This window comes from Pelophylax lessonae, assembly GCF_965119305.1.
Source record: "Pelophylax lessonae genome assembly, chromosome: 8".
NCBI lineage: Eukaryota > Metazoa > Chordata > Amphibia > Anura > Ranidae > Pelophylax > Pelophylax lessonae.
In genome coordinates this window covers 289,929,259-289,953,644 of record NC_138775.1, presented here as the reverse complement: position 1 = coordinate 289,953,644, position 24,386 = coordinate 289,929,259, and the positions used below count along the sequence as shown (strand labels likewise).

The 24,386-nt window shown below is 43.8% G+C and overlaps 1 protein-coding gene across 2 annotated transcripts in view; it reads right to left on the bottom strand.

The window, feature by feature from the left end:
* The window catches only part of SZT2 (SZT2 subunit of KICSTOR complex), a 355,341-nt gene that overhangs the window by 315,223 nt on the left and 15,732 nt on the right, over nt 1–24,386 (bottom strand). For both annotated transcript variants that reach the window (XM_082264795.1, XM_082264796.1), the window contains exon 2: nt 4,508–4,633. In XM_082264795.1, the coding sequence (XP_082120921.1) occupies nt 4,508–4,633 (126 nt within the window). The remainder of the gene's footprint in view (nt 1–4,507; nt 4,634–24,386) is intronic.

The following is a 24,386-nucleotide window of genomic DNA, read 5'->3' as shown; positions in this document are numbered from 1 at the left end:
TCATTGGTATCAGTGTTAGGAATAGTGTCCCATCATTGGTGTCAGTGGGAGGAATAGTGCCCCATCATTGGTGTCAGTGGGAGGAATAGTGCCCCATCATTGGTGTCAGTGGGAAGAATAGTGCCCCATCATTGGTGTCAGTGGGAGGAATAGTGCCTCATCATCGGTATCAGTGGGAAGAATAGTGCCCCATCATTGGTGTCAGTGGGAGGAATAGTGCCCCATCATTGGTGTCAGTGGGAGGAATAGTGCCCCATCATTGGTGTCAGTGGGAAGAATAGTGCCCCATCATTGGTGTCAGTGGGAGGAATAGTGCCTCATCATCGGTATCAGTGGGAAGAATAGTGTCCCATCCTTGGTGTCAGTGGGAGGAATAGTGCCCCATCATTGGTGTCAGTCAGTTTTTCATCCGTTTTTTTTAACATCCACTACCGATGAAAAACGGACTGTTTGTCCGTTTACATCCGTTTTTCGTCTGATCCGTTTTTTTTGACGGATGAAAAATAGGACATTGACAGAAGCGGATGAAAACGGATGTTACTGGACGATCATCCGTTTGTCATCCATTTTTACATAGAGATGCATTGATGTCCGTTTTTCATCCATCAACAGATGGATGAAAAACCGACAAACGGAGAGCATGTGTGAAAGAGGCCAAACGGGTGAAAAACGGATGAAAAATTTATACATTTTGACGTGACTGAACTGATGTGTGAAAGGGGCCAAAGGGGCCCAACTACTTCAGCTCATTGGCCCCTTCACACATACGGTCTGTTCAGTTTATCAGTTCAGTCATGTCAAAATGTGTCCGTTTTCTTCCGTTTGGCCTCTGATAACATCCGTTTTCATCCGCTTCCGTCAATGTCCGTTTTTTGGAACAGATGAATGCCCTATTTTTCATCCGTCAAAAAAACGGATCGGACAAACAACGGATGTAAACAGACGAACGGTCCGTTTATTAATTGGTAGTGGATGTAATAAAAACTGATGAAAAAAAAAAAAACGGACGACAAACGGATGAAAAACGAATGAAAAATGTATGAAAAAAGACCCCTTTCACACATACGGTCCGTTCAGTTCATCAGTTCAGTCACGTCAAAATGTATCCGTTTTTCATTCATTCAAAAAAATGTATCGGACAAAAAACATATGTAAAACGGACAACCGTTTTTCATCCATTTTACATCCATTTTTTATCCATTTTTTTTACATCCACTACCAATGCAAAAACTGATGAAAAATGGATGAAAAACAAATGGAAAACGGATGAAAAACAAATGAAAAAAGGACAAAAAAACGGATGAAAAACGGGTGAAAAATTGATACATTTTGACGTGACTGAACTGATGTGTGAAAGGGGCCAAACTACTTCAGCTCATTGGCCCCTTTCACACATACGGTCCATTCAGTTTATCAGTTCAGTCACGTCAAAATGTATCCGCTTATCATCCATTCAAAAAAATGTATCGGACAAAAAACATATGTAAACGGACAACCTTTTTTCATCCATTTTTCATCCATTTTTTTACATCCACTACCAATGCAAAAACTGATGAAAAACAAATGAAAAAGGACAAAAAAACGGATGAAAAACTGATGAAAAATGGATGAAAAACGAATGAAAAAGAACAAAAAAACGGATGAAAAATGGATGAAAAACAAATGAAAAAAGGACAAAAAACGGATGAAAAATGGATAAAAAACGGGTGAAAAACTGATACATTTTGACGTGACTGAACTGATGTGTGAAAGGGGCCAAACTACTTCATCTCATTGGCCCCTTTCACACATACGGTCCATTCAGTTTATCAGTTCAGTCACATCAAAATGTATGCGTTTTTCATCCATTTGGCTTCTGATAACATCCGTTTTCATCCGCTTCCGTCAATGTCCGTTTTTTGGAACAGATGAATGCCCTATTTTTCATCCGTCAAAAAAAACGGATCGGACAAAAAAGCCCCCTTTCACACATATGATCCGTTCAGTTAATCAGTTCAGTCACGTCAAAATGTATCCGTTTTTCATCCATTCAAAAAAATGTATCGGACAAAAAACATATGTAAAACAGACATCCGTTTTTTATCCATTTTTCATCCATTTTTTTTACATCCACTACCAATGCAAAAACTGATAAAAAATGGATGAAAAACAAATGAAAAAGGACAAAAAAACAGATGAAAAACTGATGAAAAACAAATGAAAAAGGATGAAAAACAAATGAAAAACAAATGAAAAAAGGACAAAAAATGGATGAAAAATGGATGAAAAACAAATGAAAAACGGATGAAAAATGGATGAAAAATGGATGAAAAAGATGAAAAATGGATGAAAAACAAATGAAAAACAAATGAAAAATAGATGAAAAACAAATGAAAAAGGACAAAAAACGGATGAAAAACGGATACATTTTGACGTGACTGAACTGATGAACTGAACAGATCTCGTATGTGTGAAAGGGGTCTTTTTTCATACATTTTTCATTCGTTTTTCATCCGTTTGCATATGTGTGAACCAGCACTGAAAGGTGTAACACAAGTACATGGCTGCGGCAGTTTTCTCCAGCTGACTCCTGGCTGTCATGTAAAGAGATACAGGCAGCTGTGCAGTCACAGGCGGTGTGGTTAAAGAGGAAGTAAAACTTCCTCTGTATGAGCCGGTTCACAAATATGCGATGACAGACATCACATGTTATTCGGAGCGCACTGCTGTGCAAATCACATGCAATGTCTGTGCGATGCAAATTCAGCCATACAGATTGTATGGCTGAATTCGCATTACATTCGGACACGACTCGCACAGGACCCTTTTTTGAGTCCGCACCAGAATCGGATCACATGGTGGTTCACACCTATACGTTCCAATTCATTTCCGAAATGACAGTTCGCACTGCGATATGCGAACTGATCTGGGGGTGTTGTTGACTTTGTATTGACACCCCCAGAAATTCGCATATGGCGGTGTGAACTACCTGCAAGTTGAATGCGATGTGGGAACCCGCAGTGGATTCGCAGGGTTTCCTGCATCGCATATATGTGAACCGGGACTAATTGTACCTATAGGTGATCCTATGATAAGGCTTACCTATAGGGACTGTAAATATCTCCTAAACTTGCACTGTTTAGGAGATATTTACTTTGCATGCATCACTGGCACATACCCTCTGAAGGAACAGCTACCCGTGCCGTTCCTTTCAGAGCCCTGTGCCGTGAACGGCGGCTCCTGCACGCATATGCGGAGGTGACGTCATGGCGGCTTCGACCAATCAGATGACGGGGACACGGAAGTAAGACGGCTGAACATGTCGGCTGTGTCACCGGTGAGAAGGCGGAGCTGCGGGGACTTCGTTCTAAAATAAGTATTTCATAATGAGCTAGTATGCGATCGATGTATAGCTCATTATGCCTTTGTCTTTCAGGTTTTTTTTTTATTATTTTTTTTTCTGAGGTTTACAACTTCTTTAACCACATAACGACCACCCACTGCAGGTTTACTGCGGCAGGCGGCCGCTCCTGGGCAAAGCGACGTTATACAACATTGCTCGCTCAGGAGACTCTAGGGGGCGAGCGTGCGCCGCCGGCGGTGCGCTCCCAATCGTTAGCTGGGGAGCCAGGGCATGTGACCGGCGGCCACTCGCAATCTCCCGCAGCTGAGAGAGAAGGACGGACAGCTGATAAAAACACAGCCGTCTGTCATTCTCCCTGAAATGATCACAGAGGCTATGTGATCCTGCTATATAGGATCGCATGTCTCTGTGATTACTTCACAAGCCATGCCCCCTGACAGTTAGAATCACGCCCCTAGAGACACATTTAACCGCTTGATCACACATACTGTTAACCCCTTCCCTGGCAGTGTCATTAGTACAGGAACAGTGCATATGTATAGCACTGATTACTGTAATAATGTCACTGGTCCCCCCAAAAGTGTCAAAAATGTCAGTCAGGGGTCCGATCTGTCCGCCGCAATCCCGCTAAAAATTGCAGATCGTCGCCATTACTAGTAAAAAAAAAAAAAAAAAACAATAAAAAGGACATAAATCTTTCCCGTAGTTAGTAGATGCAAACTTTTGCGCAAACCAATCAAAATATATCCCATTTGTAATTTTTTACCAAAAATATGTAGCAGAAAACAAATTGGCCTAAAATGTTAAAAAATTTTGATTTTTACATTTTTTTTTTTGAGAATTTCATATAAAAGAATGTGAAAAATATTGTAATTTTTTTTTAAAATGTCGCTCTTTTTTTGTTTATAGCGCAAAAAATAAAAATCGCAGAGGTGATTAAATACCACCAAAAGAAAGCTCTATTTGTGGGAAAAAAAGGACGTCAATTTCGTTTGGGTACAGCGTCGCACGACCGCGCAATTGTCCGTTAAAGTCACGCAGTGCCGAATCGCAAAATAGGGCCTGGTCATTGAGCAGCCAAATCATCCGGGGCTAAAGTGGTTAAGAAGGGTTCAGGAATAGAGTATAAACAAGAAGAAGAATAAGATATTAGTCTGCACATACCAGCTCTGATTCGGGAACGGAGGAGATGGGCTGATAGAGGTTTGACAGGAACCAAGCCAAGCGAACGTTCCGGGAGATTCGGTAATCCTTCTTCATAAGCAGGAACACCTGTCCGGCTTCTTCCAGCTGAACATAAAAAAACACAGAATTACACATCTGACCATTTATTTATTTTGGGTACTTCTAAAGCGCCGTCAATCTATGCAGTGCTTTACATATACATATATTACACATTCACATCAGTCCCTGCCCTCAAGGAGATTAAGATCCCTAATTAACATTCATACACATATTGGGGCCAATATAGACAGGAGCCAATTAACCTCCCAGCAAGTCTTTGGAGTGTGGGAGGAAACCGGAGTAAGGAGGAAACCCACGCAGGCACAGGAAGAACATGCAAACTCCATGCAGGTAGTGCCGTGGTTGAGATTCGAATCGACACCCAGAGAGCTACCAGGAAGTGCTGACCACTTGATGCCCTCATACTGTCACACTTGCCTGTTTGTTGCCTATGTTATTATTATTCAAGATTTATATAGCACAGAACTTCCTGAAAATTGAGGAACACCGTACAATTCAATACAACCGGGTTCAGGGGGTCCTGCTCAGTAGAGCTTACAGTCTAAAAGGACTGATAATAATGCACATTTGTTTACTGCCTATTATCATGATTGCCTGTTTGATGCCTGCATATGGTCACAGTTGACCGTTTGTTCCCTATGTATTATCACAGCTGCCCATATGTTCCCTATGCTTTATCAAAGCTGCCCATATGTTCCCTATGTTTTATCAAAGCTGCCCATATGTTCCCTATGTATTATCACAGTTGCCCGTTTGTTGCCTATGTATTATCTCAGCTGCCTGTTTGTTGCCTGCATATTATCACAGTTGCCCATATGTTGCCTATGTATTGTCACAGCTGCCCCTTTGTTGCCTATGTATTATCACAGTTGCCCGTTTGTTGCCTGTGTATTATCACAGTTGCCCGTTTGTTGCCTGTGTATTATCACAGTTGCCCGTTTGTTGCCTGTGTATTATCACAGTTGCCCGTTTGTTGCCTGTGTATTATCACAGTTGCCCGTTTGTTGCCTGTGTATTATCACAGTTGCCCATTTGTTGCCTATGTATTATCACAGTTGCCCGTTTGTTGCCTATGTATTATCTCAGCTGCCTGTTTGTTGCCTGCATATTATCACAGTTGCCCATATGTTGCCTATGTATTGTCACATCTGCCCCTTTGTTGCCTATGTATTATCACAGTTGCCCGTTTGTTGCCTGTGTATTCTCACAGTTGCCCATATGTTGCCTATGTATTATCACAGTTGCCCGTTTGTTGCCTGTGTATTATCACAGTTGCCAGTTTGTTGACCATGTGTTATCCCAGTTGCCCATATGTTGCCTATGTGTTATCCCAGTTGCCCGTTTGTTGCCTATGTGTTACCCCAGTTGCCCGTTTGTTGCCTATGTGTTATCCCAGTTGCCCAAGCATTATCACAGTTGCCTGTTTGTTGCCTATGTATTATCACAATTGCCCCTTTGTTGCCTATGTATTATCACAGTTGCCGGTTTGTTGCTTATGTATTAACATAGTTGCCCCTTTGTTGCCTATGTATTATCATAGTTGCCGGTTTGTTGCCTATGTATTATTACAGTTGCCCCTTTGTTGCCTATGTATTATCACAGCTGCCTGCACGTTGCCTATGTGATCACAGTTGCCCGTTTGTTGCCTGTGTGTTCTCACAGTTGCCCATTTGTTGCCTGCATATTATCACAGTTGCCCATATGTTGCCTATTTATTATCACAGTTGCCCATTTGTTGCCTGTGTATTATCACAGTTGCCCATTTGTTGCCTATGTATTATCACAGTTGCCCATTTGTTGCCTGTGTATTCTCACAGTTGCCCATGTATTATTACAGTTACCCCTTTCTTGCCTATGTATTATCACGGTTGCCCATTTGTTGCCTATGTATTATCACGGTTGCCCATTTGTTGCCTATGTATTAACATAGTTGCCTTTGTTGCCTATGTATTATCACAGTTGGCCGTTTGTTGCTTGCGTATTATCACAGCTGCCTGCATGTTGCTGGGGGATCACTTATGGGCGGCGGGAGAGGTGCCCAACCCCCTCCCGCAGCTTCCTGGGTGGGCATTTTCCCTGCTTAACAGTGATGCCAGTAGCGGAGAAAAAAAATTCCGATCCTCTCTGGTGCTGGGCAGGAAGTTGAGTGATAGCAAGCTGGCCCCCACTCGACTCTATGCCCTTGGAGGACCAGGGCATGCCCAGAAGTTGTTTAGCAGGGAATGCCGCGCCTGCACCGGAAGTGACGAGCAGGGCCGGTGCAGGCGCATTGACTTCTGGGAGCGATGACATTCAGCTCCCAGGAGTCAGTGACGGCGCGGGCCGCGGCCGCAGAGGGAGGAAGCGGAAGGAAGGTGAGTATATTTTCTTCAATATCAAGGTAAGTGACCAAAAAAAGAAAATTGGGAGCATCCATTTCTTTTTCAGGCGTCCCTTAGCAACCGGATGGCCCAAAATCGATTTTTTTCGATTTTGAGGCCGGAACTCCGCTTTAAGCTGTATTGTCAAGTCAGTGCTGTTTGCAGAGGACCCGATCTCTCTGTTTCTATTTATCTCGGTTATTAAATGTGTGTTCATATCTGTTCTATATTGGCCTGAGCAACACAGGCAATATTTCATCGCTCAACAGCAACGCTTCTACTGCCCACCATTATTTCCACAATGATGAGCATTGCTGGGTATAGTACAAGGTTCCTAGGAATTAGCTGTGATTATCCGCGGTATTCCACACCGAGTCTAAGATCAGGTTTGTAATGAAATGGAAAGGTTTTATATTAAAAAAAAAAAAATGTAATTATTTTCCAGAAAAAATTACCAACTGGCTTTAAGGTAAAGCTTTGCCCTTTCTGCTTCTGTAAAAATGTTGATTGTAATGAATATGTAAAATCCATGCTGTTTGGCAACTATTGTTAATGGATTTTTACTGTTACCAATCTTAACCCCGGAAGATTTTACCCCCTTCCTGACCAGGGGCTATTTTGCGATTCGGCACTGCGTGACTTTAACGGACAATTGCGCGGTCGTGCGACGCTGTACCCAAATGAAATTGACGTCCATTTTTTCCCATAAACAGAGCTTTCTTTTGGTGGTATTTGATCACCTGTGCGATTTTTTGATCATGCGCTATAAACAAAAAAAAGAGCGACAAATTTTGCAAAAAATAACAATATTTTTCACATTTTTTTATATGAAATTCCCCAAAAAAAATTTAAAAATCTAAATTTTTTAACATTTTCGGCCAATTTGTTTTCTGCTACCTATGTTTGGTAAAAAAAAAAAAATCGCAAAAAGCGTATTTTGATTGGTTTGCGCAAAAGTTATCGCGTTTACTAACTAAGGGAAAGATTTTTGTCATTTTTGTTGTTTTTTTTTTTTAACGAGTAATGGTGGCGATCTGCAATTTTTTTTGCGGTACTGCGACATTGCGGCGGACAGATCGGACCCTTGACTGACATTTTTGACACTTTTGGGGTTACCAGTGACATTACTGCAGTAATCAGTGCTATAAATATGCACTGTTACTGTAAAATGACACTGGTAGTGAAGGGGTTAAATTTATTTGAGAGGGAGGGGCTGTGTGTGTCCCTAGGGGTGTGATTCCAACTGTGATTGGCTGTGGCTTGAGGTGTAGGAACAGAGATCAACGGTCCCACATAGTAGAACCGTATAATCACTGTTCCTACACAGGGGAGAACGACAGGCGGATTGTTTACATCAGCCGCCTGCCTTTCTCCCGCTGTCACGGACGATCGTGAGTGATCGGCAGACATAGGGTCCGCCGCTCACACGCGTGGGGGGGGGTCCGTGACCGCGCGGGAGCGCGCCTCCGGCGGCGCGCGCTCGCTCCCCAGAGCCTCACAGGCTAGTGACGTACCGGTACGTCACTTTGCCTGTGAGGGGCTGACCGCCGCAGTATATGTACTTGCGGTGGTCGGCAAGTGGTTAAATAAAAACTATTGAACAAAAAAAAATGTAATTATGTTGATGAGGGGGAGGGAAGAACAAGGGAAGGCATAATATAAACAGATCAAATGTTGGCTTCATATACAAGTATCTTAAATCTGTCTTAACCACGTGCCGACCAGCCGCCGCAGATGAAGGGCGGCAGGTTGGCTCTCCCAAGCAAAACCCCGTACATGTACGGCGCTCGCCTGGGAGGAGCTAGAGAGCGTGCCGCAAGTGGAGCGCTCCCGCCCCCGCTCATCAGCAGGGAGGCCAGTGCGGATGTCAGGCGGCTCTGATGGCCACCTGACAACGGCGATCTCCCCCCACTGACAGAGAAGGACAGGTGGCTGATGTAAACACAGCCGTCTGTCATTCTCCCTAAAGTGATCAGAGGCTATGTGATCCTGCTATATAGGATCATATGTCTCTGTGATGACTTCACAAGCCACGCCCCCTGACAGTTAGAACCACGCCCCTAGGGACATATTTAACCCCTTCATCACTAATACTGTTAACCCCTTCCCTGCCGGTGCCATTATTACAGTAACAGTGCATATTTTTAGCACTGATTACTGTAGTAATGTCACTGGTCCCCCCCAAAAGTGTCAAAAATGTCAGTTAGGGGTCCGATCTGTCCGCCGCAATGTCGCAGCCGCGCAAAAAAAAAAAATTGCAGATTGCCGTCATTACTAAAAAACAAAAACAATAAAAATAACATAAATTTTTCCCGTAGTTAGTAAACGCAATAACTTTTGCTCAAACAAATCAAAATACGTTTATTGCGATTTTTTTTACCAAAAATATGTAGCAGAAAACAAATTGGCCTAAAATGTAAAAACATTTCGATTTTTAAATTTTTTTTTTTGAGAATTTCGTATAAAAGAATGTAAAAAATATATATTTTTTTTTTTTCAAAATTGTCACTATTTATATTTTTTATAGCGCAAAAAATAAAAATTGCACAGGTGATCAAATACCACCAAAATAAAGCTCTGTGGGAAAAAAAACGTAAATTTTATTTGGGTACAGCGTTGCACGACCGCGCAATTGTCCGTTAAAGTCCCGCAGTGCCGAATCGCAAAATATAGCCTGGTCATTAATGGGGAAAATCCTTCCGGTCTTAAAGTGGTTAATATAAGGTTCAGTTTATTCATCTTAACCACTTGCCGACCGCCGCACGACTATTTACTGCGACGGTCAGCCCCTCACAGGCAGAGTTACGTAGTACTAGCCTGTGAGGGTCTAGGGAGCGAGCGCGCTCCCGCTCCCGAGTGGTCACTGACCCCCCCCCCCCGCACGTGTGACCGGAACACCCGATGTCCGCCGGTCACTCTGCGATCGTCGCTGCAGATGGAGAAAGTCAGACAGCTAATGTAAACAAGCCGCCTGTCATTCTCCCCTGTGTAGAAACAGTGATCACATAGTTCTACTATGTAGGACCGTTGATCACTGTTCCTACACCTCAAGCCACAGCCAATCACAGATAGAAGCACGCCCCTAGCAACACACTTAACCCCGCCCTCTCAAAAAAAGTTAACCCCTTCACTGCCAGTGTAATTTTACAGTAACAGTGCATATGTACAGCACTGATTACTGTAGTAATGTCACTGGTAACCCCAAAAGTGTCAAAAATGTCAGTTAAGGGTCCAATCTGTCCGCCGCAATGTCGCAGTACCGCAAAAAAAAGAAAAAAAAAATTGCAGATCGCCGCCATTACGCGTTAAAAAAAAACAACAAAAATGACAGAAATCTTTCCCTGAGTTAGTAAACGCAATAACTTTTGCGCAAACCAATCAAAATACGCTTTTAGTGATTTTTTTTACCAAACATATGTAGCAGAAAACAAATTGGCCGAAAATGTTAAAAAAATTTAGATTTTTACATTTTTTGGGGGAATTTCATATAAAAAAATGTGAAAATTATTGTTATTTTTGCAAAATTGTCGCTCTTTTTTTGTTTATAGCGCATGATCAAAAAATCGCACAGGTGATCAAATACCACCAAAATAAAGCTCTGTTTGTGGGAAAAAAGGGATGTCAAATTCGTTTGGGTACAGCGTCACACGACCGCGCAATTGTCCGTTAAAGTCACGCAGTGCCGAATCGCAAAATACCCCCTGGTCAGGAAGGGGGTAAAATCTTCCGGTCTTAAAGCGGTTAAAAATACGCTCATTGAGAATTTTTTTGTTGAAGACATGTAGCTAAATACATTTTGGCCTAAATATATGACAAAAATTTAATATATTGGATATTTTTTCATTGTCAAAGTAGAAAAATAGTTATTTTTTTCAAGATTTTCGCATTTTTTTATTAATATCGCAAAAAGGAAAAATCGCACAGGTGATCAAATACCACCAAAAGAAAGCTCTGTTTGTGGGAAAAAAAGGACGTAAATTTCGCTTGGGTATGGCGTCGCACGACCGCGCAATTGTCCGTTAAAGTCACGCAGTGCCGAATCGCAAAAAGTGGCCTGTACGTAAAGCAGGAAAATCTTCCGGTGGTAAAGTGGTTAATGGGGAAAATCTTCCGGTCTTAAAGTGGTTAATATAAGGTTCAGTCTATTCATCTTAAAGTCAGACTGCTGACACCTTTTAATGTAAGTTTTAATAAATGAGTGAAAGTTATATAAAGAAAAATAAAAGAAAATACAGAAAATGAGACTTAGGTGGGAATGTGAAGAATGTGAAGGATGTGGAAGGAATGTGAGGGGGGGGAGGGGGGGGGCAGCTCAGTGCACAACCATCCCGGCTGTATTATTTCATCTCTATCAGAACTCTCTCATGTCTCTGTGAATCACCATCCTTGTCAGTGTATAATCCTCTATAGTAACATCAGCTGACCCCATTTCTAATGATTATCTGCTGATCTAGTCCCAGGGAATAGCCAAAAAAATAAAGTTTGAAATCCCCCTCTTAGGGCTGGGTCACAGTAGCGGTGCTCTCTGACGAGGGATCTGTGTTCAGGTCACTCTTCAGAGAAGATCTGACAGGCGGCGAGGAAGCATTGTATCGCCTTCTCACCGCCTGCTTTTACCTCCTTGCAGAAGCGGCAGAAAATCTGACTTTTCCCTTTTGGGTGCGATTCCGATTTAACCACTTGCCAATCAGTCACTGGGACTGTACTGCGGCAAAGTGGATCGATTCCGTCCAGCGACGTAGACCTACGTCGCTGGACTCCTCCCCTTGTGGGCGGCGCTCGCGCGCCGCCGGAGGCTCGCTCCCGCTGTATTCAGTCACAGCGGGAGTCGGGCCAGGGGAGAAGTAAGCGGCGATCGCCGCTGCTCTTCCCCGATCGTCAGGGAATCGAGTTTGGAGATCCGCCTGCTTGTGTAAACAAAGCGGGCGGATCTCCTCAGTGACAAACAGTGACAGATTGCAGGGTTCACCATAGCTGAACCTGCGATCTGTCCCTGTGTCACTCAGTCACCTCCCCCCACACACGTCAGTAAGCACCAGGCATACATTAACCCCTCCCTCTCTAATAAAGTTAACCCCTTCCCTGCCAGTGTCATTTTTACAGTAGCAGTGCATATATATAGCACTGATTACTGCAGTAATGTCACTGGTAACCCCAAAAGTGTCAGAAATGTCAGTCAGGGGTCCGATCTGTCCACTGCAATGTCGCAGTCCCGCAAAAAAAAAAAAAAATCGCAGATCGCCGCCATTACTCGTTAAAAAAAAAAAACACCAAAAATGACAGAAATCTTTCCCTTAGTTAGTAAACGCGATAACTTTTGCGCAAACCAATCAAAATACGCTTATTGCGATTTTTTTTTACCAAACATAGGTAGCAGAAAACAAATTGGCCAAAAAATGTTAACAATTTTGATTTTTACATTTTTTGGGGGGGAATTTCATATAAAAAATGTCAAAAATATTGTTATTTTTTTGAAAATTTTCGCATTTTTTTAATATTGCAAAAAATAAAAATCGCACAGGTGATCAAATACCACCAAAAGAAAGCTCTGTTTGTGGGAAAAAAAAGGACGTAAATTTAGTTTGGGTACGGCGTCGCACGACCGCGCAATTGTCAGTTAAAGTCGCACAGCGCCGAATCGCAAAAAGTGGCCTGGACGTAAGACAGAAAAATCCTCCGGTGGTAAAGTGGTTCATGTAATAAACAGGGATTGGTAATATTTGTCTGATCTATAGAGCTGCACGATTCTGGATAAAATGAGAAATCAATTTTTTTTTGCTAAGATCACGATTCTCGGCGTAATATCTTTCACTACACACAAAAAATTGGGCTAACTTTACTATCTTATTATTATTATACAGGATTTATATAGCACCAACAGTTTGCGCAGTGCTTTACAATATGAGGGAAGACAATAAAGTCACAATACAATTCAATACAGGAGGAACTAGAGGGCCCTGCTCCTTAGAGCTTACAATCTAGAAGGGGGGTCAAGTGAAACAAAAGGTAATAACTGTGGGGGATGGGCTGATGGAGAAAATGGAAGTACAGTATTTAGGTGTGGGTAGGATAGACTTCTCGGAAGAGGAGGGTTTTCAGGGAACGGCTAAAAGCTAATAGTAGAGTAGGAAATAACCGGACAGATTGGGGTAAGGAGTTCCATAGGATGTGAGAGGCTCTGGAAAAGTCCTGGAGGCGAGCATGGGAGGAGGTAACGAGGGAGCTAGAGAGCAGGAGGTTTTGAGAGGAATGAAGAGAGCGATTAGATTGGTATTTTTTTATTTTTTTTTAATTCAAGGAAGTGTATTTCTTCCCAAAAAACTGCGTTTGGAAGACCGCTGCGCAAATACAGTGCGACATAAAATTTTGCATCGACCACCATTTTATTCTCCAGGGTCATTGCTAAATAAATAAATAAATGTATATACATATATATATATTTTTTTTTTTTTTAGCAATGACCCTGGAGAATAAAATGGCGGTCGATGCAAAATTTTATGTCGCACTGTATTTGCGCAGCGGTCTTCCAAATGCAGTTTTTTGGGAAGAAATACACTTCCTTGAATTAAAAAAAAATAAAATACCAACCTAATCGCTCTCTTCGTTCCTTTTAAAACTCCCTCATAACCTACTCCTATGGCTCACCTCCAGGACTTTTCCAGAGCCTCTCCAATCCTATGGAACTCCTTACCCCAATCTGCCCAATTATCTCATATATATATATATATATATATATATATATATATATATATATATATATATATATATATATATATATATTATATATACACACACACACACACACATACATACACAGAGAGAGAGAGAGATAGAGAGAGAAATTGGTCAGTGAACTGCCCCACTCCCTACTGTCCCATAAGGGATGGCAAGTAAGGTAGGCAGCTACAGAGACCACTAGGGGGCTATAGGGAATTTTTATGGTACCAGATCACATATTGTTAAGACAATATAGGTAAAAAATCTCTAATTTAATTTAATAAATTTACAAAAAGACAGATTAAAAAATATTGGTCATACAAAACACCATAGCATAAGACGCTTGGAATAATTACAAAGCATACAGATTGCCGTTCCCAGTGTGATGGTTAAGACCATGCATAAGGATTTTAGGCTTCCTGGGCAGTGTACCCATCATTTCCAATCTAACGGCTGTAACAAAACGTAGGTCAATTCTGTATCTGCCAGGTATAAGCCCATCCACGCTCTACGCGTTTCACTGCAAATTACCGCTTCTTCAGGATCTTTACCAATGAAACCAAGAGTTGGTCTGGTATGCAAAAAGAGACCAAATAGACACAACGGGCAAAGTTTGAGACATACAAGCATTCTAAATATTGTGAGACCCCACTTGGGTGTGGGTCTCATGTTGAGGCTAAACAGGCGGGATAAGGTTTGTCCAAAGCAAGAGACATTGTAGGGTTCCCTCAGGTAGTATAGAGTGTTATTGTCTGTAATCAAACGGCAGGATAGGTTTCCCCCCGTCAGGGGGCCCGTTGTCAAAAAGACCTCAGACCTCACAAGTACACTAAAAAAGTGTACTGCTGCCATAACCCCGGTATTTAGCGTCAAAGGACCAACGTAAATTGACGGCGGGCGGGCGGGCGGGCGGTAAGTGGTTAATTTTTATTTTTATTATTTTTTTTTCTCTTTTTATTTTTCATGTATTTATTTTATTTTTATTTCTTTGTTCATTTTTTCTACATATTTTTTTTTCCTTGCCGTTTTCTTTGTATGCACATAAGGTCTATTGGGCTTCAGCCTCTACGATTGGTCCATTACACACCTGATACTTTTTCTCCAATTATGATGATGTATTTAATCTCCCTCTTTAATTTGATTAAACTCTGGTAAGGGGTGGAGCTAAATGCATTGGGGCGTGGCCTGGCCAGGGGTCGGGCTGAGACTGACACATATTCGTCTTTACCAGATTTGCAGCTCAAGGGATTTTTTCTTTACTGCATTCTGATGTTTGAAGCAGAGACAAGCTCCGGTCCCAGCCAGCAGTCGGCGATGGACCAGGAGCCGCTGGAGCCGGAGCAGCAACTACAGTGAGTGAAAAATGTATTTGACCCCCCCCTGCTGATTTTGTACGTTTGCCCACTGAAAAAGAAATGATCAGTCTATAATTTTAACCACTTGCCAACCAGTCACGTTGACTGTACTGTGGCAAAGTGGCTCAATTCCATCCAGCGACGTAGACCTACGTCGCTGGACTCCTCCCCTTGTGGGCGGCGCTCCCGCTGTTTTCAGTCACAGCGGGAGTCGAGCCAGGGGAGGAGCAGCGGCGATCGCCGCTGCTATTCCCCAATCGTCGGGGAATCGAGTGTGGAGAACCGCCCGCTTGTGTAAACAATCTCCTAAGCATAGCTGAACCTGCGATCTGTCCCCGTGTCACTCAGTCACCTCCCCCCACACATGTCAGTAAGCACCAGGCATACATTAACCCCTCCCTCTCCAATAAAATTAACCCCTTCCCTGCCAGTGTCATTTTTACAGTAACAGTGCATATGTATAGCACTGATTACTGTAGTAATGTCACTGGTACCCCCAAAAGTGTCAAAAATGTCAGTCAAGGGTCCGATCTGTCCGCCGCAATGTCACAGTCCCGCTAAAAAAAAAAAAAAAAAAAAAAAAAATCGCAGATCGCCGCGTTTAAAAAAAAACACCAAAAATGACAGAAATCTTTCCCTTTGTTAGTAAACGCAGTAACTTTTGCGCAAACCAATCAAAATACGCTTATTGAGATTTTTTTTACCAAACATAGGTAGCAGAAAACAAATTGGCCAAAAATTAAAAAAAATTTCGATTTTTACATTTTTTTTTGGGGGGGGGGATTTCAAATAAAAAAAATGTGAAAAATATTGTTATTTTTTCAAAATTTACGCTCTTTTTTTGTTTATAGCGCAAAAAGTAAAAATCGCACAGGTGATCAAATACCACCAAAAGAAAGCTCTGTTTGTGGGAAAAAAAGGACATCAATTTTGTTTGGGTATGGCGTCGCACGATTGCGCAATTATCAGTTAAATTCGCACAGTGCCAAATCGCAAAAAGTGGCCTGGACGTAAGACAGCAAAATCCTCCGGTGGTAAAGTGGTTAATGGTCGGTTTATTTTACCAGTGAGAGACAGAATAACAATAAAAATATCCAGAAAAACGCATTTCAAAAAAGTTATAAATTGATTTGCATTTTAATGAGTGAAATAATTATTTGACCCCTTCACAAAACATGAGTTAGTAGTTGGTGGAGAAACCCTTGTTGGCAATCACAGAGGTCAGACGTTTCTTGTAGTTGGCCACCAGGTTTGCACACATCTCAGGAGGGATTTTGTCCCACTCCTCTTGGCAGATCCTCTCCAAGTCATTAAGGTTTTGAGGCTGACGTTTGGTAACTCGAACCTTCAGCTCCCTCCACATATTTTCTATGGGATTAAGGTCTGGAGACTGGCTAGGCCACTGCAGTACTTTAATGTGCTTTTTCTTGAGCCACTCTTTTGTTGCCTTGGTCGTGTGCTTCGGGTCATTGTCATGCTGGAATACCCATCCACGACCCATTTTTAATGCCATGGCTGAGGGAAGGAGGTTCTCACTCAAGATTTGACAGTACATGGCCCCATCCATCGTCCCTTTGATGCAGTGAAGTTGTCCTTTCCCCTTAGGAGAAAAACTCCTCCAAAGCATAATGTTTCCACCTCCATGTATGACGGTGGGGATGGTGCTCTTGGGGTTATAGGCAGCATTCCTCCTCCTCCTCCAAACATGGCGAGTTGAGTTGATGCCAAAGAGCTTGATTTTGGTCTCATCTGACCACAACACTTTCGCCCAGTTCTCCTCTGAATCATTCAGATGTTCAATAGCAAACTTCAGACGGGCCTGTACATGTGCTTTCCTGAGCAGAGGGACCGTGCGGGTGCTGCAGGATTTCAGTCCTTCACAGCGTAGTGTGTTACCAATTGTTTTCTTGGTGACTATGGTCCCAGCTGCCTTGAGATCATTGACAAGATTCTCCCGTGTAGTTCTGGGCTGATTCCTCACCGTTCTCATGATCGTTGAAACTCCACGAGGTGAGATCTTCCATGGAGCCCCAGACCGAGGGAGATTGACAGTTATTTTATGTTTCTGCCATTTTTGAATAATCGCACCAACTGTTGTCACCCTCTCACCAAGCTGCTTGGCGATGGTCTTGTAGCCCATTCCAGCCTTGTGTAGGTCTCCAAATTTATCCCTGACATCCTTGGACAGCTCTTTTGTCTTGGCCATGGTGGAGAGATTGGAATCTGATTGATTGCTTCTGTAGACAGGTGTCTTTTATACAGGTAACAAGCTGAGATTAGGAGCACTCCCTTTAGGGCCCTTTCACACAGGCGGACCGCTCAGATCCGCCTGTCTGTTTTTTTGGCGGATCTGAACGGTCCCCCCATGCATCCCTTTGGGGCATCAGATGTCAGCAGAGACATGTCCGCTGACATCCAATCCGATCCATCAAATCTGGACGGATGGAAACCCTATTTTCCATCCATCCAGCGGATCGGATGAGAATGGACTGATAGACTTTTCCCATCCGATTCCCCCATAGAGATGCATGGGGAACTGACAGCTGTGTCTCCGCACACAGCGCGGAGACACAGCTGTCATTCTCCTGCTCAGCGGGGGATCGGCGGATCGATCCCCCACTGAGATAAACGGAGTCCGTCCAACGGAGGGGCTGTGTGAAAGGGGCCTTAAGAGAGTGCTTCTAATCTCAGCTTGTTACCTGTATAGAAGGCACCTGGGAGCCAGAAATCTCGCTGATTGATAGGGGATCAAATACTTATTTCACTCATTAAAATTCAAATCAATTTATAACTTTTTTGAAATGCGTTTTTCTGGATATTTTTGTTGTTATTCTGTCTCTCACTGGTAAAATAAACCGACCATTAAAATTATAAACTGATCATTTCTTCGTCAATGGGCAAACATACAAAATCAGCAGGGGATCAAATACTTTTTTCCCTCACTGTACATTTGTATACTGGTTAAAGTGGTTGTATCCCACTTTTTGACACTTTTACCTACAGGTAAGCCTATAATAAGACTTACCTGTAGGTACAATTAATATCTCCTAAACCGACATGGTTTAGGAGATATTTGCAGTGCATGCAGCCGCTCATGCGAGCGGCGCATGCGCTCTGAAGGTCCGGGGGGACCTTCAGCTTTCCTTGCCGGGAGCTTGCCGCAAAATCACTCCCACGCGCATGCACGGGAGTGACGTCATCGCGGCTCCGGCCAATCACAGCGCCGGAGCCGCCAAACGCGGAAGGGACGTCGAGGGATCATGGCAGCGCCCGCAGCGATGTCCGGGGGTCCGTGTCGGAGCTTCGTTCTAATGTAAGGAATACATAATGAGCTAGTATGTGATGCATACTAGCTCATTATGCCTTTGTCTTGCAGGTTTTTTGTTTTTATGTTTTCGGGTTTACAACCGCTTTAACCTTTTATTCAGTTGAGTTACACTATCCTCCCTCCCCCCCTCCCCGTCTGCATGTTTGTAGAAAATAAACACTGGGCTTCACCTGTCTCAGTTCCTGGTGTTGGATCCTTGCCCAGTCCTGACACGAGAATAAACATTGTGCAGGATGTGGGTAAGCTGAGCTCCTACCTGGCTGAACACAGCCGCCCCCCCCCCCCCAGCCACACGTCTGCACTCCTCCTAAAATATACTGCTGGGGGGGAGACAAGACTCGCTACGCTGGTCTACTAAGAGGAAATCATCTGTGTGCAGGAAAATACCCCCCCCCCCCCTGCAAAAATATCATATATTGCAGTTTACAGTCCTTAGATTGGTGGCTGCAATGATTTGTTTTCTTTATTTTTCCAAGCTAAGAACAGTTTCAGCAAATGTGAAAGAGAAAAGGAGGCGCAAACACCGAGTGCATTACCCTTGGACCACTTTAGCCCCGGAGGATTTGGCTGCTCAAAGACCAGGGCCTATTTTGCAATTCGGCACTGCGTGATTTTAATGGACAATTGCGCGGTCGTGCGATGCTGTACCCAAATGAAATTTATGTCCTTTTTTTTGCCCACAAACAGAGCTTTCTTTTGGTGGTATTTGATCACCTGTGCAATTTTTACTTTTTGCGCTATAAACAAACAAAAAGAGCGACAATTTTGAAAAAATATTTTTCACATTTTTATTATATATGAAATTCCCCCCCAAAAATGTAAAAATCTAAATTTTTTTAACATTTGAGGCCAATTTGTTTTCTGCTACATATTTTTGTTAAAAAAAAAAAAAAATCGCAATAAGCGTATTTTGATTGGTTTGCGCAAAAGTTATTGCGTCTACTAACTACGGGAAAGATTTATGTCATTTTTATTGTTTTTTTTTTTTTTTTTTTAACGAGTAATGGCGGCGATCTGCGATTTTTTTTGCGGGACTGCGACATTGCGGCGGACAGATTGGACCCCTGACTGACATTTTTGACACTTTTGGGGGTACCAGTGACATTACTACAGTAATCAGTGCTATAAATATGCACTGTTACTGTAATAATGACACTGGCAGGGAAGGGGTTAACTTTATTGGTGATCAGTGGGTTAAAGGTATCCCTAGGGGCGTGATTCTAACTGTGGGGGGGCGTGGCTTGTGATGTAACCACAGAGACATATGATCCTACATAGCAGGATCGTATAGTCTATGCAGTTACATCAGGGAGAATGACAGGCGACTTTGTTTACATCAGCCGTCTGCCTTTCTCCCTCTAGAGCAGGAGATCGCAAGTGACCGGCGGACATCGGAGCCGCCGGTCACTCACGCGGGGATCTCAGTGAACGAGGGGGGGCGGGAGCGCACCTCCGGTGGTGCGTGCTCTTCCCTAGAGGCTCGTGGGCGAGCGACGTACCGGTACGTCACTTTGCCCAGGAGGGGCTGAACGCCGCAGTATATAGTCGTGCGGCGGTTGGCAAGTTGTTAAAATGCCAAAAACATACTCACAGACATGAAGAGCAAAAATCGCATTGAATGAGTCCACCACATGTGGAAATAATCGTTCCTATATTTGGACCACTGACACGTTTCGGGAGACACGCACCCTTTCTCAGAGCTCAGAGACGAAACGCGTCAGTGTCCAAATATAGGGACGATTATTTCCACATGTGGTGGACTCATTTAATGCGATTTTTGCTCTTCATGTCTGTATGTTTTTGTAATTTTAAAAAACAGTTTTAACCGGTTGCCGACCACCGCACAACTATATACGTCGGCAGTCAGCCCCGGCCAGGCAAAGTGACGTATATATACGTCACTAGCCTGTCACTTGCTTGGGAGCCAATAGCGGGCGAGCGCGTGCCCGCGGAGGCGCGCTCCCACCCCGGCTCGTTCACTAGCAAGTCCGTGCGTGTGACCGGCGGACCCGATATCCGCCGGTCACTCGGCGATCGTCGGTGCAGAGGGAGAAAGGCAGGCGGCTGATGTAAACAAGCCGCCTGTCATTCTCCCTGGTGTATGAATGGTGATCATACGGTTCTACTATGTAGGACCCTTGATCACTGTTCCTACAGCAGTAGCCACAGCCAATCACAGTTAGAATCACGCCCCTAGGGACACACTTAACCCCTCCTTCCCCTATAAAGTTAACCCCTTCCCTCGCAGTGTCATTTTGAAGTAACAGTGCATGTGTGCAGTGCATGTGTGCAGTGCAATGTATAGCACTGATTACTGTAGTAATGTCACTGGTACCCCCAAAAGTGTCAAAAATGTCAGTCAAGGGTCCAATCTGTCCGCCGCAATGTCGCAGTCCCACAAAAAAAAAAAAAAAAAAAAAATTGCAGATTGCCGCCATTACGCGTTAAAAAAAAAAACACCAAAAATGACAAAAATCTTTACCTTAGTTAGTAAACGCAATAACTTTTGCGCAAACCAATCAAAATACGCTTATTGAGATTTTTTTTACCAAACATAGGTAGCAGAAAACAAATTGGCCAAAAATGTTAAATTTTGATTTTTCATTTTTTGGGGGGGGGGGAATTTCATATAAAAAAATGTGAAAAATATTGTTGTTTTTGCTAAATTTACGCTCTTTTTTTGTTTATAGCGCAAAAAGTAAAAATCGCACAGGTGATCAAATACCACCAAAAGAAAGCTCTGTTTGTGGGGGGAAAAAAAAGGACGTCAAATTTGTTTAGGTACAGCGTTGCACGACCGTGCAATTGTCCGTTAAATTCACGCAGTAAAAAAAAATAAAGAAAAAAAAACGCAAAAAAACCCCTGGTCAGGAAGGGGGTAAAATCTTCCGGGGCTTAAGTGGTTAAAGGTGTCCAAAGGTAATGCAGTAGGTGTTTGTGCCTCCTTTTCTCTTTCGCATGCACTTCTGTTTGGAGTTCCCCGTCTGAGGAGAGCGGCACGCCTAGTAGTCCCATCGGAGGGAGCGCTTGGGAGATTCAGTTGTTTGGGAGTTTCAGCAAATACCTGTTTATCCTGCCGGAAATCCAGTGTCTTGGTCACTTCCTGTGAGCCACACTCAAAAATATCTTCCCTACTAGCTAACTTCTGTAAATTCCCCTTGCCTCCCATCAAATCAGATAAAAGGAAACAGATATGTGTTCGCAGCCCATAACAGATGAGCAGCCTATGGTGACAATCATGGTTTCCTCCATAGATACGGTGGAGGGGCGATGTGACCACCCAGGGACAGGAAGTGTGTGATTTGCATGATTACCAGGTGAACCACTTGCCGCCAAAACACGTACCTGGATTGTACCTGGTTTTATTGGGGAGATGCCTGGTACCGATTTTTAGAGCCAAAGGTTGGCTCGCTTGTAATAGCAATTGGGGTAGCTAACTAGCCTCTCGATTGCTATTACAAGTAGTGGGAGGGGACGTTACCCCCCCCCCCCCCCACTGCCTCCTTCCCCGAGCGAGCAGCCAGCATCTCTGCCGGCTAGCTAGGCAGCCAAACAAAGCCGAGATTGGCTTTGGTCGGCTTCCTGCTATAGTAACCAAGAAGTATTGACCTGACATCATTTCCGGTTTACCCAGGTGTCAACGCCGCCATTTTTTAAAAAATCAAAAGCATTCACAAACACCGATCTTGGTGTTACGTCACTCAAATGATTTCAGGGTCAGCATCCTTCTTCTGGCTCCTCTCCTCTTTGAGCAACAGCAAATGTCTACGAGGTTAAATTATAATAAGTTGGAAAAGCATCCTAATTGTTATCTCATTGATTGCTCATCCCCAATTTTCAATAAATCATTCATAGATCTGCCCAGTGTACAGGCGGAAGATATAAAAAACTGCGCCATTGTCTCATTCCTCACTCTGTAAAAACGTTACGCTCGCTATCAGTACCTTGCACCCGATTCTTCTACTGAGACTCCATGTGAACCATTAATCATTAATCAGGGGTCATAAATGCGATACACAAGGAGAGCGATCATCCAAAGGCCTCCCTCATACAGGTAAATGGATGGGTAGGGGGTAGAGCATTCATGGTACATCAGTGCTGGGACAAAGCCCTCTGTCCCCAAGGCAGAAAGGCCAAAGGTCTCTCCCCTATCCCTCGGCCCAGTACTGTGACACACAGATAGGGCAGCTCCACAGAGGACCCCAATGTCAGGACTTGTGATGTTAACCACATTTATAATATTCTATAGCAGTGGTCTCCAAACTGCGGTCCTTTGCTAGCCTTTTATCTGGCCCCTGGGGCACTAATCCTCCCACTGATATGAGGCACTGTTCCCTCCACTGACACCAATGATGGGGCACTATTCCTCTCAGAAATACCAATGATGGGGCACTATTCCTCCCACTGACACCAATAATGGGGCACTATTCCTCCCACTGACACCAATGATGGGACACTATTCCTCCCACTGACACCAATGATGGGGCACTATTCCTCCCACTGACACCAATAATGGGGCACTATTCCTCTCACTGATACCAATGATGGGGCACTATTCCTCCCACTGACACCAATAATGGGGCACTATTCCTCCCACTGACACCAATGATGGGGCACTATTCCTCCCACTGACACCAATAATGGGGCACTATTCCTCCCACTGACACCAATGATGGGGCACTATTCCTCCCACTGACACCAATGATGGGGCACTATTCCTCCCACTGACACCAATGATGGGGCACTATTCCTCCCACTGATACCAATGATGGGGCACTATTCCTCCCACTGACACCAATGATGGGGCACTATTCCTCCCACTGACACCAATGATGGGGCACTATTCCTCCCACTGACACCAATGATGGGGCACTATTCCTCCTACTGACACCAATGATGGGGCACTATTCCTCCCACTGATACCAATGATGGGGCACTATTCCTCCCACTGACCCCAATGATGGGGCACTATTCCTCCCACTGACACCAATGATGGGGCACTATTCCTTCCACTGACACCAATGATGGGGCACTATTCCTCCCACTAACACCAATGATGGGGCACTATTCCTCCCACTGATACCAATGATGGGGCACTATTCCTCCAAATGATACCAATGATGGGGTACCATTCCTTCCACTGATACCAATGATGGGGCACTATTCCTCCCACTGACACCAATGATAGGGCACTATTCTTCACACTGACACCAATGATGGGGCACTATTTCTCTCAGAGATACCAATGATGGGGCACAATTCCTCCCAGAAATCCCAATGATGGGGCACAATTCCTCCCAGAATAATATTATTTGGTCTTATAGACCTATAACCTTCACAATCACTGAAATTTGATCACACCTGATGTACTGGTCTCATTTCTTGAGACACTAACAGGCCAGTAAAGTACAAATATCCCCCAAATGACCCCTTTTTGGAAAGTAGACATTCCAAGGTATTTAGTAAGAGGCATAGTGAGTTTTTTTAAGGTTGTAATTTTTTCCGGCATTGCTTTGCAAAATTAAGATTTTTTTCCCCCACAAAATGGTCATATTACCGAGTTATTTCTCAAACACGGCATATGCATACTTGCAACTACACCCCAAAATACATTCTGCGACTCCTCCCGAATATGGCGACTCCACATGTGTGAGACTTTTACACAGCCTGGCCACACACAGAGGCCCAACATCCAATTAGCACCGTCACGTGTTCTAGGAGCATAAGGGCTCTTTCACACGGGCGATCCGATCAGATCCGCCTGTCAGTTTTTTAGGCGGATCTAATCGGATCCTCCATGCAACTCTATGAGGCAGCGGATGTCAGCGGAGACACCTCCGCTGACACCTGCTGCCATCTGTAGCCGATCCTGTCTGTGAAATCCGGACGGATGGAAACTCTATTTTTCCATCCGTTCAGGGATCGGATCGGATGAGAGCGGACAGGCGGTCCGCTCTCATCCGATCCCCCATAGAGAGCAGCGGGAGCTGTGACACCTCCCTCTCCGCACTGCAAGCGGAGACGGAGCTGTCATCCGC